Here is a 20303-nt window from a genome sequence, read left to right on the forward strand (position 1 = left end):
ATTGAAGTAATTGCAGGAGTTAAATGCTGGGGTAATAAATGATGACTGGCACAGCTCTTCGTTTTATGTACAAAGCAGTTATTAAACATGTTCCAGTACTTACCTAAATAAGGAAATCAATTGGCAATTCAGGTGAACATTGAGAGAGAGTGCCTTAGCTAAATCACTTTAGGAAAAATATGTTATTCTTTTTGGTTCAGCAAATGTTTATAAACATTTAAATAATAATACACAGCAGACTACTAGAGATTAGAGTATATCATCGAATCTTTATAAAATTGATTTGATATATTAGCATTCATACCTTTAAGTAAAACAGCTTCAAGAACTATACTTGCTATTTAGTTATTTTATTCCCTTTAGGCTATGAATTTTCCCCTGTATAAATTCAGCTAAAAATGATGACTATCATAGCTATGCAGATGTCACTGCAAGAACAATCTAGAAGGAGACGGTACTGAGAAATGTCAAGGGCACCACCTCAAAAATTTGACTATGTTCTGAAAAATAAATCTGTAGTAATCATTCAAATTTTATAACATTCCAGATTTGTTTTACTATCCCAGAATTTCATTCTTGATGGTGATTGGCCTATACTCCAACTAAATATTTTATTTGGCCAAAATGTCTATTCCACACCCCTATGGTGTTCATAGATGTGGACAGTGAGTGGGGGAATGGAGACTGCAGTAAGATGTTCCATCCTTGTGGAATGAATTGGTTCTGTTTAAGAACTGTTTCCTGAGTACCCTCCAGGTCCCAAGGCCAGGGCCAGCTCCTGAAGGCAGAAAGCAGCAATGACTCCATCTGCGCCCTGAAGTTTTGGCCTTGTGGTTCTCAAACTTGACCTACAGGAGATCCCTGGAGAGCTTGTTCCAGGTAGCTTCCTCACCCACACGCCCAGAGCTTCTGGCCTGGGAAACCATGCTTTTAACAGCTATCCCCTGGGGATTCTGAAGCAGTTGATCCAAAGCCCACCCTTTGAAAATCAATGGTCTAGAACTGCAGGCTAATACAGTATGGAGGTTCGAGGGGTCAGGGTCAGGACATTGAGCCAACTTTGGGGCTTGGGCAGGCTTCCTGGAGGAGGTGACTCTTGAACGATGAGTAATGTTTAGCCAGACAAAGGAAGGTGAGAAGGTCCTCGACAGTAGAGGGGCCAGGAGGAACCCAGGTACTGAGGCATAGACAGTGTACCTGCAGGAAGTTCATTGTTTCTGGAGGGCAAAGTGTAAGTTACAGAGTGATGAGCAATGAGGCTGTGAAGGAGGCAGTCACGGAGGGCCTGAGTGTTACCTGCAGAGGTGACACTGTCCTCAGGGCCAAGGGAGGGCCAGGAAGGAGGCAGAGAGGGAGGCAGACAGTCGTGGTTACACTTCCCTGCTTGACCTTGGTCACTTTGGTGGTACTGTCATCATCCTTCTATTTCCAGTCCCTAAGTGAGAAGAAAATTCAAGCTCAGAAAAATTGGGTGAGCCAGCAAGATCATGGCACAGCTGGGCTCACATGCCTCTGCCCCAAACTTCCAGACTGTTTCCCAGGCAGTGCCAAGCATCCCAAGATGCTTCGAATTCACAGAGCTAGCATTGTGTATTCCTATGCTATGTCCTCAGCACCTTGAATTTTGTTCTCAGGCCTTGAACTCTGCCCAAAGCAACTAATTTCCAGCCTTCCTGTTTGCAACTAAGGGCCAAAATGTATCTCCTGTGTACAGGAAGAAATTATCATAATAATGAAAGGAATGATGATAGCAACAAACATATCAGAAAGATGACACTAAGCCAGTGCTGTTTGTGGATTATTGCATGTAGCTCTCACAATAGACCTGGGAATTACGTACTATTATTATCCCCACTTATTCGATGAGGAAACTCAGGTGGGACCGGTAATGTGTGCAGTCACAAAGTTAGTATGTGGCTCTGTCCATCAGGATGGGCTAGGTTTTGCTGCAGTAACAAATGACCTCCAATATATGACCTCAGTGACTTATAGCAACACAGGTGCATTTCTTGTTCATACTGCAGGTCCACTGCAGATTGGCCGAGGCTTTAGTCCACGCTGTCCTGATTCTGGGTCCCAGGCTGATAGAGTGACCTCCGTCTGGAGCACTGCCAATCTCAAGGCAGAGCACATGGCTTCTGCTCTGACTGTTAAAGCTTTTGCCGGAAGTGACACACGTCCTTCCCACCTACATTTCATTGGCTAAAGCTGGTCAGGGGCCCATTCAGTTCAATAAGGCAGGAATGCATAATCTTTCCGGAGGGAAGACCAGGGCAAGGAGGGCTAACTGAGTATCCGATGGCTGATGAAACACTAGCACCACCGTCGAGGTAGGATTCTAGCCTGTGTTTACGAAGTTTGAATCCTGACCTCAGAAACCATGTTCTTACTATCCCGCCTTCCACTTTGCTAGATGCGTGTGATTCAGCCTCATGCCACACGTCTGATGACATGAATCTCAGTCAGGAGAAACCAGCACCTGTGACGTGCATGGAGACGTCTAGCCTTGGTTTCCACTTCTCTACAGGGAAGTGACTGATCCCTGCTGAGCTGTACACCCGGGAGCGGCTTAGGACAAAAGTTGGTTGAGGCGAGCTGGCAGCGCACCAGAAAGCATAGCAGGTCCCCGAATGCCCAGTCCAGATCCAGTGCCTGTTTGATGACTGGAGGATGGATTGTTTCTCACATTCTGTGTGGTTCATGAGCAAAGAGATGGGAAGGAAGCAAGTATTGGTTAGTACTGCCGTGTTCTGCTCCCCGATACCCAGCACCCAGAAGGACCCGCACGTAGTCCATGCCCAGTAAACGTGCGTTGCCTGAATGGATGAAAAAGGAATGAATTTGATCTTTACAAACCAATCTACCTTAAGAGGTAGATATTATCCCCATTTTACGAAGGGAAATGAGACACAGGAAGATACAGGTGCAGGATAAAAGGGCCACCGTTTGAATTACCACTGGGTATGCCACTATGCCATATGCTTGACAGACTTTCTCTTCATTGACCCCTACAAGCCTTCAGGTGGTGGGTACTCGGAGCCCGTAATTTGTTTGTCATCTGGGGATAATAATAAAACTGCTTCTAGGGTGAGATAAACCACGTGAAATACAAAGCGCGGTAGCTGGCGTACAGGAATTCCTCAATAAATATTAACCATTCCTTTTATTATCCTCATCACCTGCTATCACTCTACACACTGAGTTGTCCAAACTCCAACTTCAGTTCAGAGTTCGCGCTCGTCATGACTGCCCCAGTCAGCTCTCGGTCTCTGGTCCTGCTCCTTGTTGTCCCAAAGCACGGAGGGCTGAGTGTCCGACAGGAAAACGGGGCTTAGCGACCTTCCTGAGCACTCACAGCGGCCATTGTAGGGCTGCTGCTGACCTCAGTTCACTCTAAATGCTTCCCCTTCTGCTACATTTTATAGCTTTTACATTTCAAGTCTGAACGAGTCTAGCTGTTGTCCCAAGGCCAAGGTCTCCACTACAGACATTTCCTTACCCCATCTTTGAAAAGATTATTCTGAAGAAAATTAGTTTCCAAATATCCCAGAGGGAGATGAGCTCAGATGGCAGAGTTAGGGTGGGGGAGGGAAGGAAAAAGGGAGGCAATGGAGTCTGATTCTAGTGGTACTCGTTCTGGGTCCACTTGTTAAAAGATATCTTTGTGCTTCTTTTGCTATTATTATTATTATTTTTTTGTCTTTTCATCATTCAAATTGCAACCCTGTTAGGATGGATCCGTTGGGTAAGTAGCACATCTCACACACTGGGATTCCCCAGCTGGGTTTGAGAATGTTTTCAGCTTTTTAAAACCATCAATGGGCCCATGGCGCCTTTGGTACCTTGCTCTGCATGACGGAGTGCCCAGCTCTGATCCCAGTTTGGGTGTCGGCGAGGCGGGGAGGTCTCAGGGGGTCCCAGGCACAGCCAACCCTAAAGACTATCTTCTTCTCCCCCAGAATGGCTGAGGCATCCCGGAAAAAGAAAGAAAAACGGAGGAAATGGAAGCGTTACCTCCTGATAGGCCTAGCGACTGTCGGAGGTGGGACAGTGATCGGTAAGGCCCGCTCCAGGTGAGATGGTGGCACATGGGTCAGTGCAGTGCGGAGTGAGGGATGATGCCAGGCTGAGAGCAAGAGTGGAGAGTGCAGAGGATCTACTGGGGGTGGCCCCAGGCACACAGTAGGTGCTCCATCCGCAGTGTGTATATTAGTATGTGGAAGGTGGTGGGCAGCTGATAGGGGAATTCACAAAGATCCTCACTTCCACCTTTACCCACCATGGGCTGCTTTCCTTGCAGGTGTGACCGGGGGTCTAGCTGCCCCTCTTGTTGCTGCCGGAGCCGCGACAATTATTGGCAGTGCGGGTGCAGCGGCTCTGGGCTCAGTGACTGGCATAGCTGTCATGACCTCGCTGTTTGGCGCAGCCGGAGCGGGCCTGACAGGTAAGGTTCAAAAGCAGTGGTGGCCGTGAGGGATTTCCTGCCAGGGCGGCCCAGCTTCTAAAGGACACACCCCGATTCTCCCCAGTGATGGCTCCCCAGGAGATGGAGGAGGAGGATATGTATGGCTTTTCTCATGCTGGCTCCCAGCCCTGCCAGAACTTTCAGCAGGCTTCTCAGAGAACTGGGTCGGGATAAGGCCCAGCTTGAGAAAGTGCACCTTGTATGTGTGGACTTCTTGAGAAGGGTCTGATTGGACCTGCTTGTCCCCATTTAGGAAGTTCCCAGACAGGCTGCCTCAGAGACACTACTAGGGCTTCCTTGTGTACGAGAGAGCACATGGCTGCCTTTCATTCACCAGCATCACCTGGGGGAGTTTTTCCAAATCATCTGTGTCAACAGCCCCCCAATCCCACACAGAGATTCCCGTTCCACTCAAGTGGGGTATCACCTTCCCACATTGAGAACCTTGGTCAGTTCGATCTACTTTTACTGAGAGGAATGTGTTGTCCCCCTGAAGTGTGTGGGTAGGAAGATGAGACGGAACCGACTAAGTTGGCACAGAGTGGTGGTTATGAGCCTGAGCTCTGAGTTCCAGCCCCTGCTCTGCCATGCGGGGACATGTAATTGGGGACAATAATGACACCTACCTTAATGAGTTCGAAAACGAGACATCATCCAGGGGCTGGGCACATGGTTGGCGCTCACTGTGTAAGAGTCTGACCAACATTCCCCGGGGTCCCCAGTCACCTCCATTCTCATTGTTGTATCTGGGTCTTTAGGATACAAGATGAAAAAGCGTGTTGGGGCCATTGAAGAGTTCACATTTCTGCCTCTAACGGAAGGCAAGCAGCTGCATATCACCATCGCCATCACAGGGTGGCTGGCATCCGGCAAATACCGTGAGGACCAGGGGCGGGGCAGTGGGCATTGACTGAGCTGGGCCTGCTGCTCTGGGCCAGATCCTACCCTAGGCTCTTACCTGTGTATGTCTTTAGAAGATGGGTAAGGGAGCTCCATTTTGCAGAGAAAGAAACAGGCTCAGAGAGGTGAAGAGACTTCATCCCATATCTAGCTACTCATCAGTCCATGTGTCATCTGTATATTCAACTATCTACCCATCCAACCATCTATCTACACATCTATCCATCATCTATCCATCCATTTATCCACTCATCTACCCATAGAGCCAACCATCCCTTCATCCATTCACCCACCCATCCACCCATTCATCCACCCATCCATCCCTCTATCCATTCACCCGTCCATCCATCCCTCCATTCACCCACCCATCCACCCACACCCATCCCTCCATCCCTCCATCCACCCACCCATCCACCCACACCCATCCATCCATCCATCCCTCCATCCCTCCATCCACCCACCCATCCACCCACACCCATCCATCCATCCCTCCATTCATCCACCCATCTGCCCATCCACTCACCCACCCATCCATCCATTCAGCAATATTTATAGGGTGCGATTACACTGTGTGCCAGACGCTGAGCCAGGCCCTAGGAATTTAGTAGTAAGAAGCATAGTCATGGCCTCTGTCCCCACGAAATATCTGGTCTGAGGCAGGGAAGCTTTATGGGTGGCATGATAGGGAAGCACAGAGGATTTCTGGGGAATGAGGGGAAGGTTCCTAGAGGAAGTAACATTTAGGCTAAGGACTGGCTGGGAATTGGATGGGTAGAGAAGGAGCCAGAAATGTATATAGCAAGCAAAGGGGCCGCGTGTACAAAGGCCCAGAGGTGCAAAGGAACCAAAAGGAGCACAGAACGGCTGAAGCTAGGAACTAGAAGGCAGGGATATGGACAGGACCAGATCACCCGGAAGCATATGGCGCAAGGAGTATGAATTTATTCTCAGAGCAAGTGGAAGATAGCAAAGGTGAGAGATCAGGTACCCTGGCGGTGTGACCTCAAGCAAGTCACTTAACCCGTCTGGGCCTCAGTTGCTTCCTTTGTAAAGTGGAACAAATTACTACTGTCTTTCAGGGTACTCACAAAGATTAAACTGAACAAGATAACATGCGGAAGGCACCCAGTTTCTAATTAGCATTCCACAAACATTAGTTCCCTTTGCTGCTCTAACTTGAGCAAGTGTGTTTTGGGGGATTCCACCAAGGTGGTGTTGAGAACTCACACCATGGTCTGCTGAGGGCCTGGCTCACGTTTGCAAGTGCCCAGTGTGAGGCTCAGCAAGCAGTTCATCACTCAGAGGGGGAGCAGGTTGGGCCAGGAGGTCCAGCATCCCAGTCAGACACACGTGCTTGGAGCCTTCTGGTTCCCAGGTCTCCAGGATCCGAGGGTAGAAGCCAAGCTCTTCTAAATGGCACAGAAGAAAGCAAGTAAGAAAAGGTCCAGGCTCCATTTAGAGGCAGGCTCCTGAGTCTTATTGGTGTGTGACTGCCAGGCCCCTATCCCCACACACAGCAGGTCTCTAACACGAATGGAGCACCGCGTATGGGCGCTGCCCTGAGTCAGGCATTTTACCCACACAGTAGGAACTGGACACGCCTCACCTCCTGTGATCCTCACACACCCTCTAGGTGGGGGCTCCGTCTGCTCCACCAGCAGCTGCCACGCATTGGCAGGGGGTGGGCCTCTTGTCTCCCCTCAAGGGTGAGTGGTCCTGTCACTGCCTTTCTGGGAAAATGGGGTGGGACATCCTCTGTCACAGACAGGAGAGACCCCACTTACCTGTGTCTTCCCCAGGCACCTTCGGCGCTCCCTGGGCTGCCCTGGCGCGTAGCCGCGAGCAGTACTGCCTGGCGTGGGAGGCCAGGTACCTGATGGAGCTCGGCAATGCCCTGGAGACCATCCTCAGTGGTCTGGCCAGCATGGCGGCCCAGGAGGCTCTAAAGTACACAATGTTGTCTGGTAAGCGTCCCTGTCCCCATCGCCAGAGCAGGCCCTCTCTCCCCACCCACGCTGTACCACACCTTAGCATGCCCGAGGCCACCGCCACAGCAGGCAGCGTACTGGGCCCTGGGGACATGGAGAGGCTAAGGCTACGATCCTGTCTGTGGGACGTGTGTGGGCTTTGTGGGGAGCACACGGGTAAACAGCCTGTGACATGACCACATACTGTGTCAGTTAGGTATTGCTGCGTATGACGCCACCCCAAAACTCAGTGGCTTAACAGTCACTTACCATAATAGCTCAGGGGTCACGAGGCTTCACTTGGCTGATCTTTGCCGGGCCTGCTCGTGCACGTGTCGGTCAGCTGAGTGTCCACTGATGTAGGCTAGCCTTGTCGGGCCCTGCTCCACCTGTCTCCCATCCTTCTCCTGGGATCAGCAGGCTAGCCCACACCAACGGTGGAGCACATGAGAGGCTAGCAAAGGTGCACACGTCCATTTCAAGTCATTTTGTTGGCCAAAGCAAGTCACATGGCTAAGCCTAGAGTGGACGGGCAGGGCAGAGGCGGGGGCCACTGCAGAGCTATGAGGCAACGTGGGAGGGTGCCGTGAGGAGTGACAGCTTGGGGCCATCTTTGGAATCTCACATATGACAGACGCTTGAACAGAAGGAATCTAGTCCATGTGTCATAAATGCATGAGCTTCAATTTTCGTCTTTGCTCTTTAGCAGTGTGACAACACTTGGAAAACGTAGAGATTCCAAGTTAGAGACTCTGCATGTACTCACTCGAACATCCATTAGTCAGCCAGTCACTTCCCTGCAAGGACCCCCACTGCCTTCCTTACTGACGTTCCCCCCTCCCCAGGCATTGTGGCTGCCCTCACCTGGCCGGCCTCGCTCCTCACTGTCGCCAATGTCATCGACAACCCCTGGGGTGTGTGTCTCCATCGATCAGCAGAGGTTGGCAAGCACCTGGCCCACATCCTGCTCTCCCGGCAGCAGGTATCTGGGACTGGCTATGGGTGAGGGCCAGAGGGGAAGTGAGGGACTGACTTGTGCATAGCCATGAGTCCTAGAGCAAGCCGACGTGGGGGAGCTTTGGAGGAGTGGGTGGTCTTCAGGGCCCCTCCAGTTCAAGTCATGACAATATCCTAGGATGGACCAGTAAGAATTATAGACTATACATCTCTTGCAGGTAATTAGGTGACGACTGAATAGCACAGCCCTCTGCAGGGATGGACAAGGCCAGGTGTCCCTTCCTAGAAAGACAGAGCTACCATCTGAGCAAATCATCAGTGGTCCAAATACCATGTCACATGGTCTGGGTGACATCCACATTCCAGACAGTCGGAGGCAGGAAAGTGGAATGAAGGGCATTCCTAGAAGTCACACCTCTTGCTTTGCTTGTCACCCCCGTGATCATCCCTAGCTACAGGGGAGTTAGAGAAACTCAGTCTTTAGCTGGGTAGCTGTGTGCCCAGGAAAACTCAGGCATCCTGTTACCAAGGACAGAGGGAGCACAGGTGTTGGGACTTTGTCACAAAGTTCCTGCTGCATTGCAGTACTATTTAATGGAGGGTTTGCTACGGGTAGTAAATGGAGGTGGGGGAAGGGGAGGCTGGATCCATGTATTGGCATGAAAACAAGGAAAAGGAATAGACTGGTGCGAGCAGACCAGACCTTTGGAGCTCATCTGCTCCTTCCCCTCCTTCCCTGTAGAACTTGCACCCAAATACCCCAGATAACTTGTTTTTTCTTATGAGTTGCCTTTTCTCATAGCTCTTTAGTCAGAAAGTTCCTCTTTATATCTCTTACCATTTAAGGCTAAGATAGCATGTCCCAACTTCCTATCTAGAAACAGAACAGCTGTCCCTACCATGTCACTGTTTGCCTTCTGCCACCTCTCCCCCGCTCCAGGAGGGCCCCACTTCACTGCAGTCATTTGCCACAAGGTAGATGTGTCTTGTCTCCTGGGGAACAAAGAGATGGTGGCTGGATAATGGTTTGAGATGAAAGGGAATTAACCCAGCCAGCGGCTGCCTGTCGGCCTTAGAGGAAGTTTGCTCCTGCATAAATGAGGGCTCTCACCCTCCTGATTAAGACCTCAGAGCTCCATGGTGGGAATAACACATGCATGATTCATTACGAGCCAGGCAGGCACTGAGTATGTAAGGGCCCCTCTCGTCAGGACTGATGTTTTGCTAGAACTGGCTGTGTCCCCTCCCACACACCTGTGTCCTTTCGTCCCCCAGGGCCAGCGACCCGTCACCTTGATTGGCTTCAGCCTGGGAGCCAGAGTCATCTACTTCTGTCTGCAAGAGATGGCTCAGGAGAAAGGTGAGTCTGGTTTATTGTCACCGGAGAAAACCCTTCCCAGGTTCATCCCTCAGGCCAGAGGTTCTGGGCCATGTGTCAGAGTCTTGTGAATGTGTTCCCAGCTCATAGAGATAATAGCGGAAGGTTTTAAATAGTTTGAAAATAGACAAAATAGTTAAGTCATTTGGAAAATGTGTGTAAATTAGAGTGGACATGAGACAGTCCTATAGTATTGATATTGGCCTTTGTGTTCTGATGCATGTTCTCAGATGGGATGGAAGGGAGTGGGAGAAGCTGAAATCGAGATGTCGGCAGGGCCACGATCCCTCTGAAGGCCCTAGGGGAGAATCCTTGGCTCTTCCAGCTTCCGGTGGTTGGCGGCAGTCCTCCATGTTCCTTGGCATATAGACACATCACTACTCTAATTCGGACCCCATCTTCACATCACCTTCTCCTTTGCATCCTCTTGTCTTGTTTTCTCTTGTCTTGTTTTCTCTGGACAGTGTCTTTGGATGTAGGACCCATTCAAAGGCAGGATGATCTCATGTCAGGATCCTTAACTAATTACATTTACATAATGTAATTACATCTGCAAAGACACCTTTTCCAAATAAGGTCTCATTCACAGGCTCCAGGTGGACATAATCTTTTTGAGGGGGTGGGGGGCACCATTCAGCCCACTACAGACGCCTTTGGGAAGTGTGTCATGCCACCCAATGACATACTTTCTGTGCTGAGGAGGCAGAAAGCTCGAGTGCCACTGCTCTGTGCCTCGGGGATAGCTCTGTCATCAGAGGCTGCCCGTAGGAGGGGGTAGGGACTGAGGTGCAAAACCTGGAGTGCAGGAAGGTCCCCTGTTTGTGAGACCCAGACTAACCTCTGTCCTGGGGAAGTGCAGCAGCAGAAGGACCCTGAGGGCAAGAGAAGGGACTCCTAGGCCTGATAGCAGAGCGTGGATGGGAGAGGGGCTGGACTTACACTCAGCATTCTCACTCAGGATTTCCGTGGAAGCCTCTCTGAGCCTCAGCTTCCCCACTTATAAAACAGAGTTAATAACTGCCAACCCGAGGAGCATGGGGGGTGTCCCATGTGTAGTATTTTTGCAAATTAGAAAACCTGTCATCAACCAAATTCAGCTCCAGGATGTCAATTTGCAGCGTCTGCCCTTCAGAGTTTTTGCCAACCTGAGGCTACCCCTGAAAATGGCCCATGACCACTCTCCTTGGTCAGCTGGAGTGTGTGTGATCTGATTGCTGACCAATTGCTAGCAAGCACGGAGGGGTGGGACTGTCTGCCATTGGCTGGACCAGAGGGAACGGATGAGTCAGGGCTGACTGGTGTTATTTTCAGCGTTGGTGTTACCATTGGGCATGGGAGAGACCCTGGAGCTCAGGGGCATGATTCATTTCTGTTCTTCATCTTTTGCTACAATGGATCCCCAACTTCACCTCGGACTGGGGACCAGAGCTATCTTCCTGGTTGCAGAGGCGAGGAGGGCGTGCCATGCTTGGCATTACCCATGGGCAGGCCAAGACCCTGTGTGAGCCCTGCTCACACCATCTTCTCTGTGCCAGTTTGCAGGGCCACAAAGCCCCCTGCAGCTTTCAGCAGCCTCCTTTTCACCTGGCTTTGTCCACATCAGTGAGCAATGGGGAGGCACCGCTCTCCTATTTCCAGTAGCTTTGGGTAACCTGGGACCACCATGTGGAAGGGCCTGGGGAGCCAGCTCTGCGCCGTGTTCACCAGGAACATCCAGGTGGGGTCAGAGGTCAGGCAAAGACCACTGAGGAGCTAGGGCTGAATCTGGGCTCTGGTAAAGGTGAGGTTCCATTTTACAGCCGAGAACATTGCGCCTTCTTTTTCTGTATGCATTCCTCTCCCATCCTGGCAGCACGAGAGACAGAGCAAGACAAAAAGACATCCCTTGCCTGCCTTTCCTGCTCTGTGTGGAACAGATAATCCCCTGGGACCTTCTGGCCTAACAGGAGGAACCCCCTGGATAGCCACACCACGTCCCCGTCCTCAGCACTTCGTCCCCTCCAGGAAATGGCTCTGTTGTGCTGCAGCAACACCACTGACTCCTTCTACATAAGGTCATGTTCTGGGTCTCTGCACCTTTGTGAAGGTGATAACTATTCTGGCAGAATCTCGGGAAAGATGGAGCAGCTATTGCTCACACAAAACACCAGAGTCTTTGCTATAAAAACGTGTGGGTTCTAGGGAGGCAGCTGGGTGTGTCTGTCAGCTCTTGGTGCAGTAATGCCACATTACAAGCCACCCCCAAACTCAGAGGGTCACAGATCCAAATATCTTCATTCAGGATATACTGGTTGGCTGTGGTTCGGTTGCTCTAGAATAGGGTCTGTATGGGGCTGTAATTTGGGTGGGCTTGGCGCCAGGCTGTGGGCTGGACTCAGATCTGCTCCACGTGTACACGTATTTGTCCTGGTGAGGCGGATGGGGCAGCAGCCGCCCAGGGCCTGCTCTTCTTATGGTCCGTCACTAGAGAGCCAGAGCCAAGCCAAACCACACATGCACATTTAAGACCTCTGCTCCTACATTCTGTAGTCACCAACATTCTGATTCAGTTATTCATTGCTACCCCCTTTCCAAACATAGTGGCTTAACACAGCAATAACTGATGAGTTCTCACACTTCTATAAGTTGACGAGGCAGTTCCTCTCCTGGCTCACTCGTGCAGTTACAGTCAGAGCTGTAATGCTTAGAAGGCCCCAGCTGACCTCACTCACTGCCTGGCCAGTGGTGCTGGCTGGCAGTCCCCTGGCGTGCCGCAGGCCTTTCCTGGGGAAACTCTCACCCTCCCGTAGGCTTGCCTGGCTTCCGTACATGGTGTACTCAGGCCAGTGTTTGAAGAAGGCAAGAGTGAAAGCTGCAAGGCCTCGCAGGCCAAGCTTCCAGAACGCATCCCTTCTGCCACATTCTGTGGGTCAAAACAAGTCACAGGCCAGATCAGATTCAAGGGAACAAAGCGGGGAATAGATTCTTCCTCTGGGTAGGAGGAGTGGCAAAGAATTTCCAGCAATTTTAACCTCCCACACAGTCTGCTGGCCAAAGCAAGCGATGGCCAAGCCCGAGGTTGGTGGGGTGGGGCAATGCACTCCACCCACAGCCATGGGGGAAGGGAGTGAATCTTACCAGGCAGTAACCCAGACTCTCATGCCAGGGGGAGGAAAGCATGGGCTTGGCAGTCAGCTGAGACCTGGGTCTGAGTCCTGCCTCTGCTCAGCTGGGTAGCCTGGGTTGGGCAAGGACGCAGCCTCTGTGGACATCCATCTCTCCATTTGCGACAAGAGGTTAATATCACCTCTGGGCAGTGGCAAAGGCCGGAGAACATGGAGGTCAGGCATCCACCCCAGTGCCGGGTCTGGTCAGTACACCTTCTACCAATCTTCAGGTTGAGGTGCTCCCTTCAGGTCTGGGTGTGGCTGCAGACTCCCCTTGCTCTCTACAGCTGCTCCCCCCTCCCCCCACACACCTCCCCCACCCCACCCCCGCCTCGGGGAGGCTCTTGAAAAGTTGCCCCATCCTCTGGGCTGTCATCATTTTGCTCCTTTCCTGTTTATCTTTCCCCCAACCCATGCAGCAGACCATCTGCCAGAGTGACATGAGCTTATTAATAGGACCATTTCTCAATTTAGAGGAGCAAGGCGTGTCTTTGTGGCTGCCGTTAGCATAAATTACATATTAACTTCAGATGGTTAATACAAGCCAAGCCTTCAATTCCCTTACTGATCAAATTGAATTAATTACCATTTCTCATTTGGCTGAGGCAATCGGAAGTGAGTTTGCCCATCAGCTGCCTCCATAATGTGAGGCTGGAACTGGCGGGAGGGAGGCAGGTGTCCTCTCCGTGACAGGGCTTGTTAGTGAGACACTGAGATATTCCTGTACCTCTGCCTTTTGGGAGACGGTTCCCCAAACAGTTGCCTTCCTGCCTCTCTCCTGGTCATTGCTCCCTGCCCTGGATCTTCATGACCCACTGATAAGAATTGGGGCTTTGGTATTAGGCAGTCCTGGATTGGGGTCCCAACTTTGGTACTGACTAGCTGTGGGACCTTGGGCAAGTCACTTAACTTCTCTGAGCCTCAGTTGCCTCATCTGAATTAAAACACTTAGAAATCTCATTGGGAGATTCAAATGAGATGATGAATGTGAAAGTACCTGCCCCGATTTGAGTACATTCATAAATGTTTCTTCCTCTAAATACTAATCTGAAGACCTACTGTGCACAGGGAACTATGGTTAATGTTGTGTAGATAGAGGAGCTTGCCGTTTTGCGTCCACTTTGGAAGATGGAGGAATTTGACTTTGGGCAAAGGAATCAAGCACACGCTGAGGTGCTCATGAGCCAATTGCAAACTTACTGTGTGCCAGGCTGTGTACTAAGCACTTCCATGTCAACCTCACAGCAATCCTAGAGGGTATTCTCCCGGCTTCATGGATGAGAAAACTGAGTCTTTGGGGGTAAACCACGCAAATCCTAAGTGCCAGAGCCAAGACTCAACCCCAGGTCTCACTCCTAACCACTGTGCTCTACGTTACAAAGGACGTGTCAAGAACACTCTGAGAAAGGGTCCATCCCTTCATTGGCCATGCATGGCTTATCCCAAATGTGAGCAACTGCTGTGCACACACGAGAGGAGATGTGGCCCTGCTTTCTGTCTAGGACAGAAGGCTCTTCCATCCTCCCTGCCGCCTGAGGCCTTCTCAGCAACCCCGTGTGGAAGGGAGAGCCCTCTGGTGCTGGGCTCAGAGCCATTTATATCTCCAGTTTTCCTTTTTCTTTCCAGAGAGTAAGTAATGGACCTCCTGAAGGTTCAGAAAAATGGAAAGCTGAAACCAAAACACAGTGACCTGCAGAGGGGAGCTGAGAGGTCCTGAGGGCTAAAAGCTACATGCTTGTGCATGACCTTTCAAAAGTCCTGATGGGGAGAGGGGCCTGGGCCCCAGAAAGCTGGCTGGGACTCGAGCAGAACCCTTCTTGACAAACTTTTTTAACCCACACCACACACCACAGAGTAAAACGAATAAAAACATGGACATACACAGACTCACAAAAATATACTCACGGGCATGCGTGTTTACACATGCACCCTCCAATGTGACGCTCATCTTCCCCCCGGTTCTCCATATCCTCTTTTACAGCAATCCAGTGAGCCTCTGGCCTCCAGGGCTTTACAACGTATCATCCAGTCCCCACCCTCCACGCAGAGCTGGAGGAACACAGCAAGATGCAGGTCCCTGTGGTCACTGAGTGACGGGGCCACACAGCTCTTCCCCACGGAAAAGATACCAGCTTAGGTGCTGCGAGTGTGCAGGCTCTAGAATTAGGCATCTGGTTTAAATCCCAAACCCACTACTAGGCAAGTCACCTAACCTCTCTGAACCCCAGGTGATTTGTGTGAAACACAGCAAATAATGAGAGTATTGATGGAGAAGTTGTGAGGATTAGATGCAGTATGTGCTGGCTGTAGTAAGAGCGCGGTAATTCTTCTTGAGTGTTTATATTCCACTAGGAACTGTCCTAAGCTTTATAAAAGGGAGCTGGCACATAGTGTTGGAGCACCCCCACACGCAGGTGACATGGGCCTGCAGTTCCTTTTCCTTCCTATTGCTGCACCCTTCTCCCGTCTTCCTTGACAACTGTCTCCCAAGTCCTGGCTGTGTGTTACCAATGGGGCTCCTTTAAGTCTCCAGCTGGCCGTGAGCGTGAATGAATTATTCACCCTTCGCCCAGAGCTGCTGTTCTGCATCTAATTCATTCCAGCTCGGCTGTCTAGTTTCAGGCAGACCTGTTTATTTGACACTGATTAATCTGCACACATAGGAGACCCTCTCCTCGTCGCAGGAAAGCTGTCATTATCTGAGTTAGTGTATGTAAAAGAGGAATTACTCTAATGCGTTTGAATCCACTAATTGTGTTCTGGATTCCCTTGAGACCTAATCATGAAATGTAGCAATAAGTCCCAGAGTCACCTCAAACACATAATCCTTCAGCCAGCCTCCCCTCCCACTCCCTCCAGCTGTAGCTCATCCTTCCTTCCCGCTCCCCCAAAACAGCTGCCTCTAGAATTAACCATCTTCATAGCTTCATCTTCCTTCTTGGATGATGTTTTAAACAGCAGGGGGTTACTGCTTTGTAACCCCCTTTGGGGATATGCCACCTTACGAGGACTAAGGAAGCCAGGACTGCCCTTCCCTCAAGCTCAGTGCTTCCATTCAAATGGGTGTCTGGACTACAAGCCCCTTGAGGGCAGGGGTTGTGTCTGACCAACTCTATGCCTCCAGTATCTGGGTAAAGCCAACAGAGTGCATGTTCGACAAGTGAATTGAACTTGAAGTTTAACATTCTGAACTTGCACATTGTATCAGTTAGGATAGGCTAAGTTATGCTGCAGTGACAAACACCCCCCCAAACCTTCGAGGTGTAACATCACAAAGGTTCATTTCTCACTCTTGCTACCTGTCCACTGTGAGCAGGTGGGGGCTCTGATCATTGCGATCACTCAGAGACCCAGGCCGATGGAGGCTCCCTCTCACCATGTGGTTCCTCAGCAGAAGATAATATGGTGACTTAAATAGCGGCTCTTAAAATACTTTCACCGGGAAGTAACACATGTCACTTATCCTCATGTTTCATTGGTCAAAGCCAGACACGTGGACATTGCTAACATCCAGGAGGCGCCTGTGAATGTATTCCCAGATGTGCTTGGAAGGCGGAGAGCCAGACCTGTGTGATGAATGGCACCAGGGATTATCACACTCATTCTTATATCCACTATGGGCACCTCATGATTCCATACAAATAACACTAAGTCGCAGGCTTCGTTCCCCGAACACATTCTAGAACTTCGCACTCAGTTGGCAGCCGGAAGACCTTCGTTGGATTCTGGCCTCTGTAATTAATTCTCAACTGAGACGTCACCTTTCTCACCAAGGCTCGGATTCTTTATGTACAAACCAGGGACTTTGCTATCTCCCCCAACCTTGCCTCACTGCTCGGAGGATAGCAGTACACCGTGATGGAAAGGCAGAGTGGGGCAGGCCCTGAGGATGCGGGGTGAGAGCTCCAGTGACTGATGGTACCCAGGAAGGAGTCCAGGAGCTCAGCCAAGGGGTCCCACCAATGATACCTAGCATTTACCCACAAAGGACCAGAGCTGAGCCCAGTAGAGAGCTGGGTCCAGTCTGGCAGGGAGCAGGCCCCAGGCAAATCTCACCCGAAGTTCTGAGCTCTGTCAGTGGCGATTGGCTCCAGACCGTGCTCAGGGCCCAGCAAATCAAGGAAGAAATGGTGAAAATGTAGTGCTGCCCACAATGGGAACGACTGCAATACCAGGAATAGCAACAGTAGCAACAGCTGCCATTTATAAAGGCCCAGCGCTCTGCCTGGCTTTTGCTCAGGGATTTACCTACTTTGTCTTCAACCCTCACAACAACCCCATGAGACACATCAGTCTGCCCCCATCTTTCAGATGAGAAGAGTGAGATTTAGAGAAAGGTGGAGTAGCTTGCCATAGAATTAAGATTTTGATACCTTTCTCTGGCTCCAGAACTCCTATTTATATGATTATTTGGGCCCTCTCCTGGTTAGATGTTGTCACTCAAAGCTGTATCTCAAATCAGACCTTCCAAACAGAGAACTATTCAAAATCAAATTCGCTCCATTGGTTCATATTCATTAGGTACCTACTGTGTGCCAGGCCCCATGCTCAGCTTTGGGGAGATGGCAGTGAATAAGCCATGTCCTCATGGAGCTTACAGCCCAGTCTACTGAAATAATCTGCTCTCCCTGAGACATGAATTGGGGTCTTGCAGAATGGTTATGGGGATCAGAAGTGATATGTGTCAATCATCTGAAAAGCACCTGGCACATAGTAGGTGTTCAATACAGGGAGCTCTTGCTGTTCTTCCATACCCAGTTCTAGGGCAGCAGCCTGGTTGGGGCTGATGTTTACCTGAGCCTCTTACCCTTAGGTGGAGACCATAATCTCCACCACTGTAAGCCCGTAAGTACTTGGCTTAGGAAATAGGAGTCACAAGAAGCCAGTCCACCCAGGGTGCACTCAGATGCTCAGCAAGGCTGCCCGACTGCTCTGCTCCTCCCACAGCTCCAGGCAGGTGGTCTGGGTTTGCAGAGGCACAGTGGGGGCTGGACCACACTCCACTGTGTGTCATCCTAGAGATCTGTGAAGCATCTTCTGAGTTTTCTCCATCTGTTCCTTGGATGCCCAGAGCAGCCTTACCACATATTCAGATGCACCCAGGCCAAGCGGGAAGGACTGACTCCCAACGGGAATCGCTTGCCTTCTGCATGAGTATTTGAATGCTTCATGTGGCTGAGGAATCTTCTCTTCAGGCAGAAATAGATTCTGCTGGGGTTTACTGAGACCCCTACCACCTACTTGCATGATTGATTAATTCTAATCATCATCTCGCCAGCTAACAATGATTGGGCACTTCTAGGTGCCAGCCACAGCTAAACACCTTATTTTATTTAATCTTTGCAATAATCCTATGAGATTAGAACTATCCCCATTTTACAGATGAGAAAACTGAGGCTTACAGAGGTGCAGTAACTAGCCCAGGGTTACAGGACTAGTTACAATGAAGCTGGAATTTTGATCCACAATGACTGACCCAGGCTCTTTGCCATGACTTGATCCCTAATCCTTAGAGCAACCGCAGGCCAGAATAATTATCTCCATTTTGCACCTGGAGCTCAGTGTGACGCAAAGTCATGTGCCCAGGTGGGTCCCTTAGGATTTTTGGTTGCGAGACCTGAGATCTCCATCAGCTGCTCTTCCTTCAGCCATACCCAGACCCTCTCTCTGCCCAAAACAAGGAAAACTAGGGGTTCAGGCAACTCCTGTCTGCTAAAGTCCAGGCATCCCGTGCTTTTATACCTGTTCTCAATGTCTAGAATGCTCTCTCCTCCCCCTGGCCACCGGCCTGGAGCCAGCTCAAACACATCCTTCAAGATGTGGCTCAAAAATTCCCTCCTCTACACTCCACATGGAAGGAAGACTCAGACTCAGGAGCATTTTGAAACGAAAAGTTGTTTCTTGCACAAAGGTGTAAACTGGTTACACTTCAGAAGGCCTGGCTTGCCAAATCACACACACACACACACACACACACACACCACCAGGTTCTTCAAGGGAAAACATACTCACGATTACCAAGGTTACCGAGTTTTCGTCAGTCTGTTCTTGATGAAAAAGGAGCCATTTTCTCCTGAGATTATTTCTCACGAAGCCACACAGCGCATGCAGTTTCTTCAGACATCAGCCTTCCAAACACTGGAGATAGAGTTGTTCTCATTAGAGAGTAAACAGCTTATGGGAAATGCTCATTCATTCTGGGAACTAGACAGTTATCTCAGAGAGTCAAGTGTGAGTTTGTTTGGGGTGTTACATCACGACGGGATGAAATGTCTCTGCATACGCCCAGTGGCGACCATTTTATTAATTCTGATCCTCGCAGGGTCCTCATGAGGCAGGTGTTATTCATCCTGTGCTACGGACAGCTGAGACTGAGCCAAAGGGATTTGCCCAGAGTCCGAGCAGGGAGGTGGCAGAGCTGGGATTCCCACCCAGGGCCTATGGGAATGACCTCAATCTGGGTCATTCTACCTCATCTGTCCCCCTCATTCCCCCTTGGCCCAGGTATCTGTTTCGGCCCTCCCTGCGCTGTGTCATGTGTCATGTGTCAGGTCTCTGTTCCCTACCAGAGGGTGGTCGGCTTCAGGGCAGGCACTGCCTTTTGGGTTCACCTCTGGCCCAGGCCTCCGGCACATAGGAGACACCCAATACATGTTAGTTGTTGATTCATTAATGAGGGACATGAAAGCAGCCATGAAGTCTGCTGTGCGTGCCGCCCGGGGCCTTTGGGTGCTGGAAGGCTTGAGCTGCCTCAGCAAAGTAGAGCCCACAGCCCCCGAGACCTGGGCCATCTGCCTGGCCTATTGCCCAAGCCTCCTGGTGACCCAGGGCCCTGAGGCCACCCCACCTCCAGGCCGCCCAGCAGGCACGATCAGCCCGCCCCTGCACACCCCATGCTATCATCCTGCACACTTTAAACCAAGACCAAACCTCCACCTGCCATACGTTTGTGCCTTCGGGCAGGAAATGCACGAGGCCACGATTCCCAGAGATGAGCAGTCCACTTCTGACAATGGTTCATCTGCCAGCCAACGGAGTGAATTTGCTTTGGGAGTGACTGAGCCTCTGACCAAGGGTATTTCTGGCCCCAGCAGGTGGCGAGGGCAGGGATGGCAGTGCCCGATGCCAAGAAGAACCACCATCCAAGTACTCATTGAGAGACTCTAGGTCCCAGATCATAGTGGATTGTTCACTTTTCTATGTATTTGCTTTTCAAAAGGTTTGGAAAATTAAGTAGTTGGAAAGTACGCTCAGTTCACACTGACTCATGGTAGCTGGCTGAGCCAGGAAGTGGCCACGTGAACCGAGCAATCAGCTGTGCTTCAGTTTACTGATGCATTTATTCTCCTCTTCATTCCAAAAGCATTTGAAGGGCAATAATTAGAGGCCTTCTGTTTGTCTCTGCCCAATGGCCCTGTCCACGCAGTTGGGAAGACATCACAAGATGAGCCAGCTTGCGTGTCGGTGTGTTCAGCCAGCAGATAAAAGCC

The 20303-nt window shown here is 50.5% G+C and overlaps 1 protein-coding gene and 2 long non-coding RNA genes across 6 annotated transcripts in view; 1 reads left to right on the forward strand and 2 right to left on the reverse strand.

The window, feature by feature from the left end:
• The window catches only part of TMCO4 (transmembrane and coiled-coil domains 4), a gene marked incomplete at its 5' end in the record, with an annotated part of 87173 nt that overhangs the window by 37067 nt on the left and 29803 nt on the right, over positions 1-20303 (forward strand). For all 4 annotated transcript variants that reach the window (XM_081055432.1, XM_081055431.1, XM_081055433.1 and 1 more), the window contains 6 exons: positions 3960-4057; positions 4301-4444; positions 5224-5343; positions 7165-7329; positions 8178-8314; positions 9565-9649. In XM_081055432.1, the coding sequence (XP_080911558.1) occupies positions 3960-4057; positions 4301-4444; positions 5224-5343; positions 7165-7329; positions 8178-8314; positions 9565-9649 (749 nt within the window). The remainder of the gene's footprint in view (positions 1-3959; positions 4058-4300; positions 4445-5223; positions 5344-7164; positions 7330-8177; positions 8315-9564; positions 9650-20303) is intronic.
• Positions 594-5214, reverse strand: LOC308500481. The gene is made up of 4 exons (XR_013993736.1): positions 5092-5214; positions 3843-3964; positions 2480-2689; positions 594-1435 (listed from the first exon to the last, which is right to left on the reverse strand). It is a non-coding gene; the product is annotated as an uncharacterized lncRNA (long non-coding RNA).
• Positions 6449-8187, reverse strand: LOC308500482. The gene is made up of 3 exons (XR_013993737.1): positions 7603-8187; positions 7150-7307; positions 6449-6774 (listed from the first exon to the last, which is right to left on the reverse strand). It is a non-coding gene; the product is annotated as an uncharacterized lncRNA (long non-coding RNA).

This window comes from Rhinolophus hipposideros (genome assembly GCF_964194185.1).
Source record: "Rhinolophus hipposideros genome assembly, chromosome: 8".
Lineage (NCBI taxonomy): Eukaryota > Metazoa > Chordata > Mammalia > Chiroptera > Rhinolophidae > Rhinolophus > Rhinolophus hipposideros.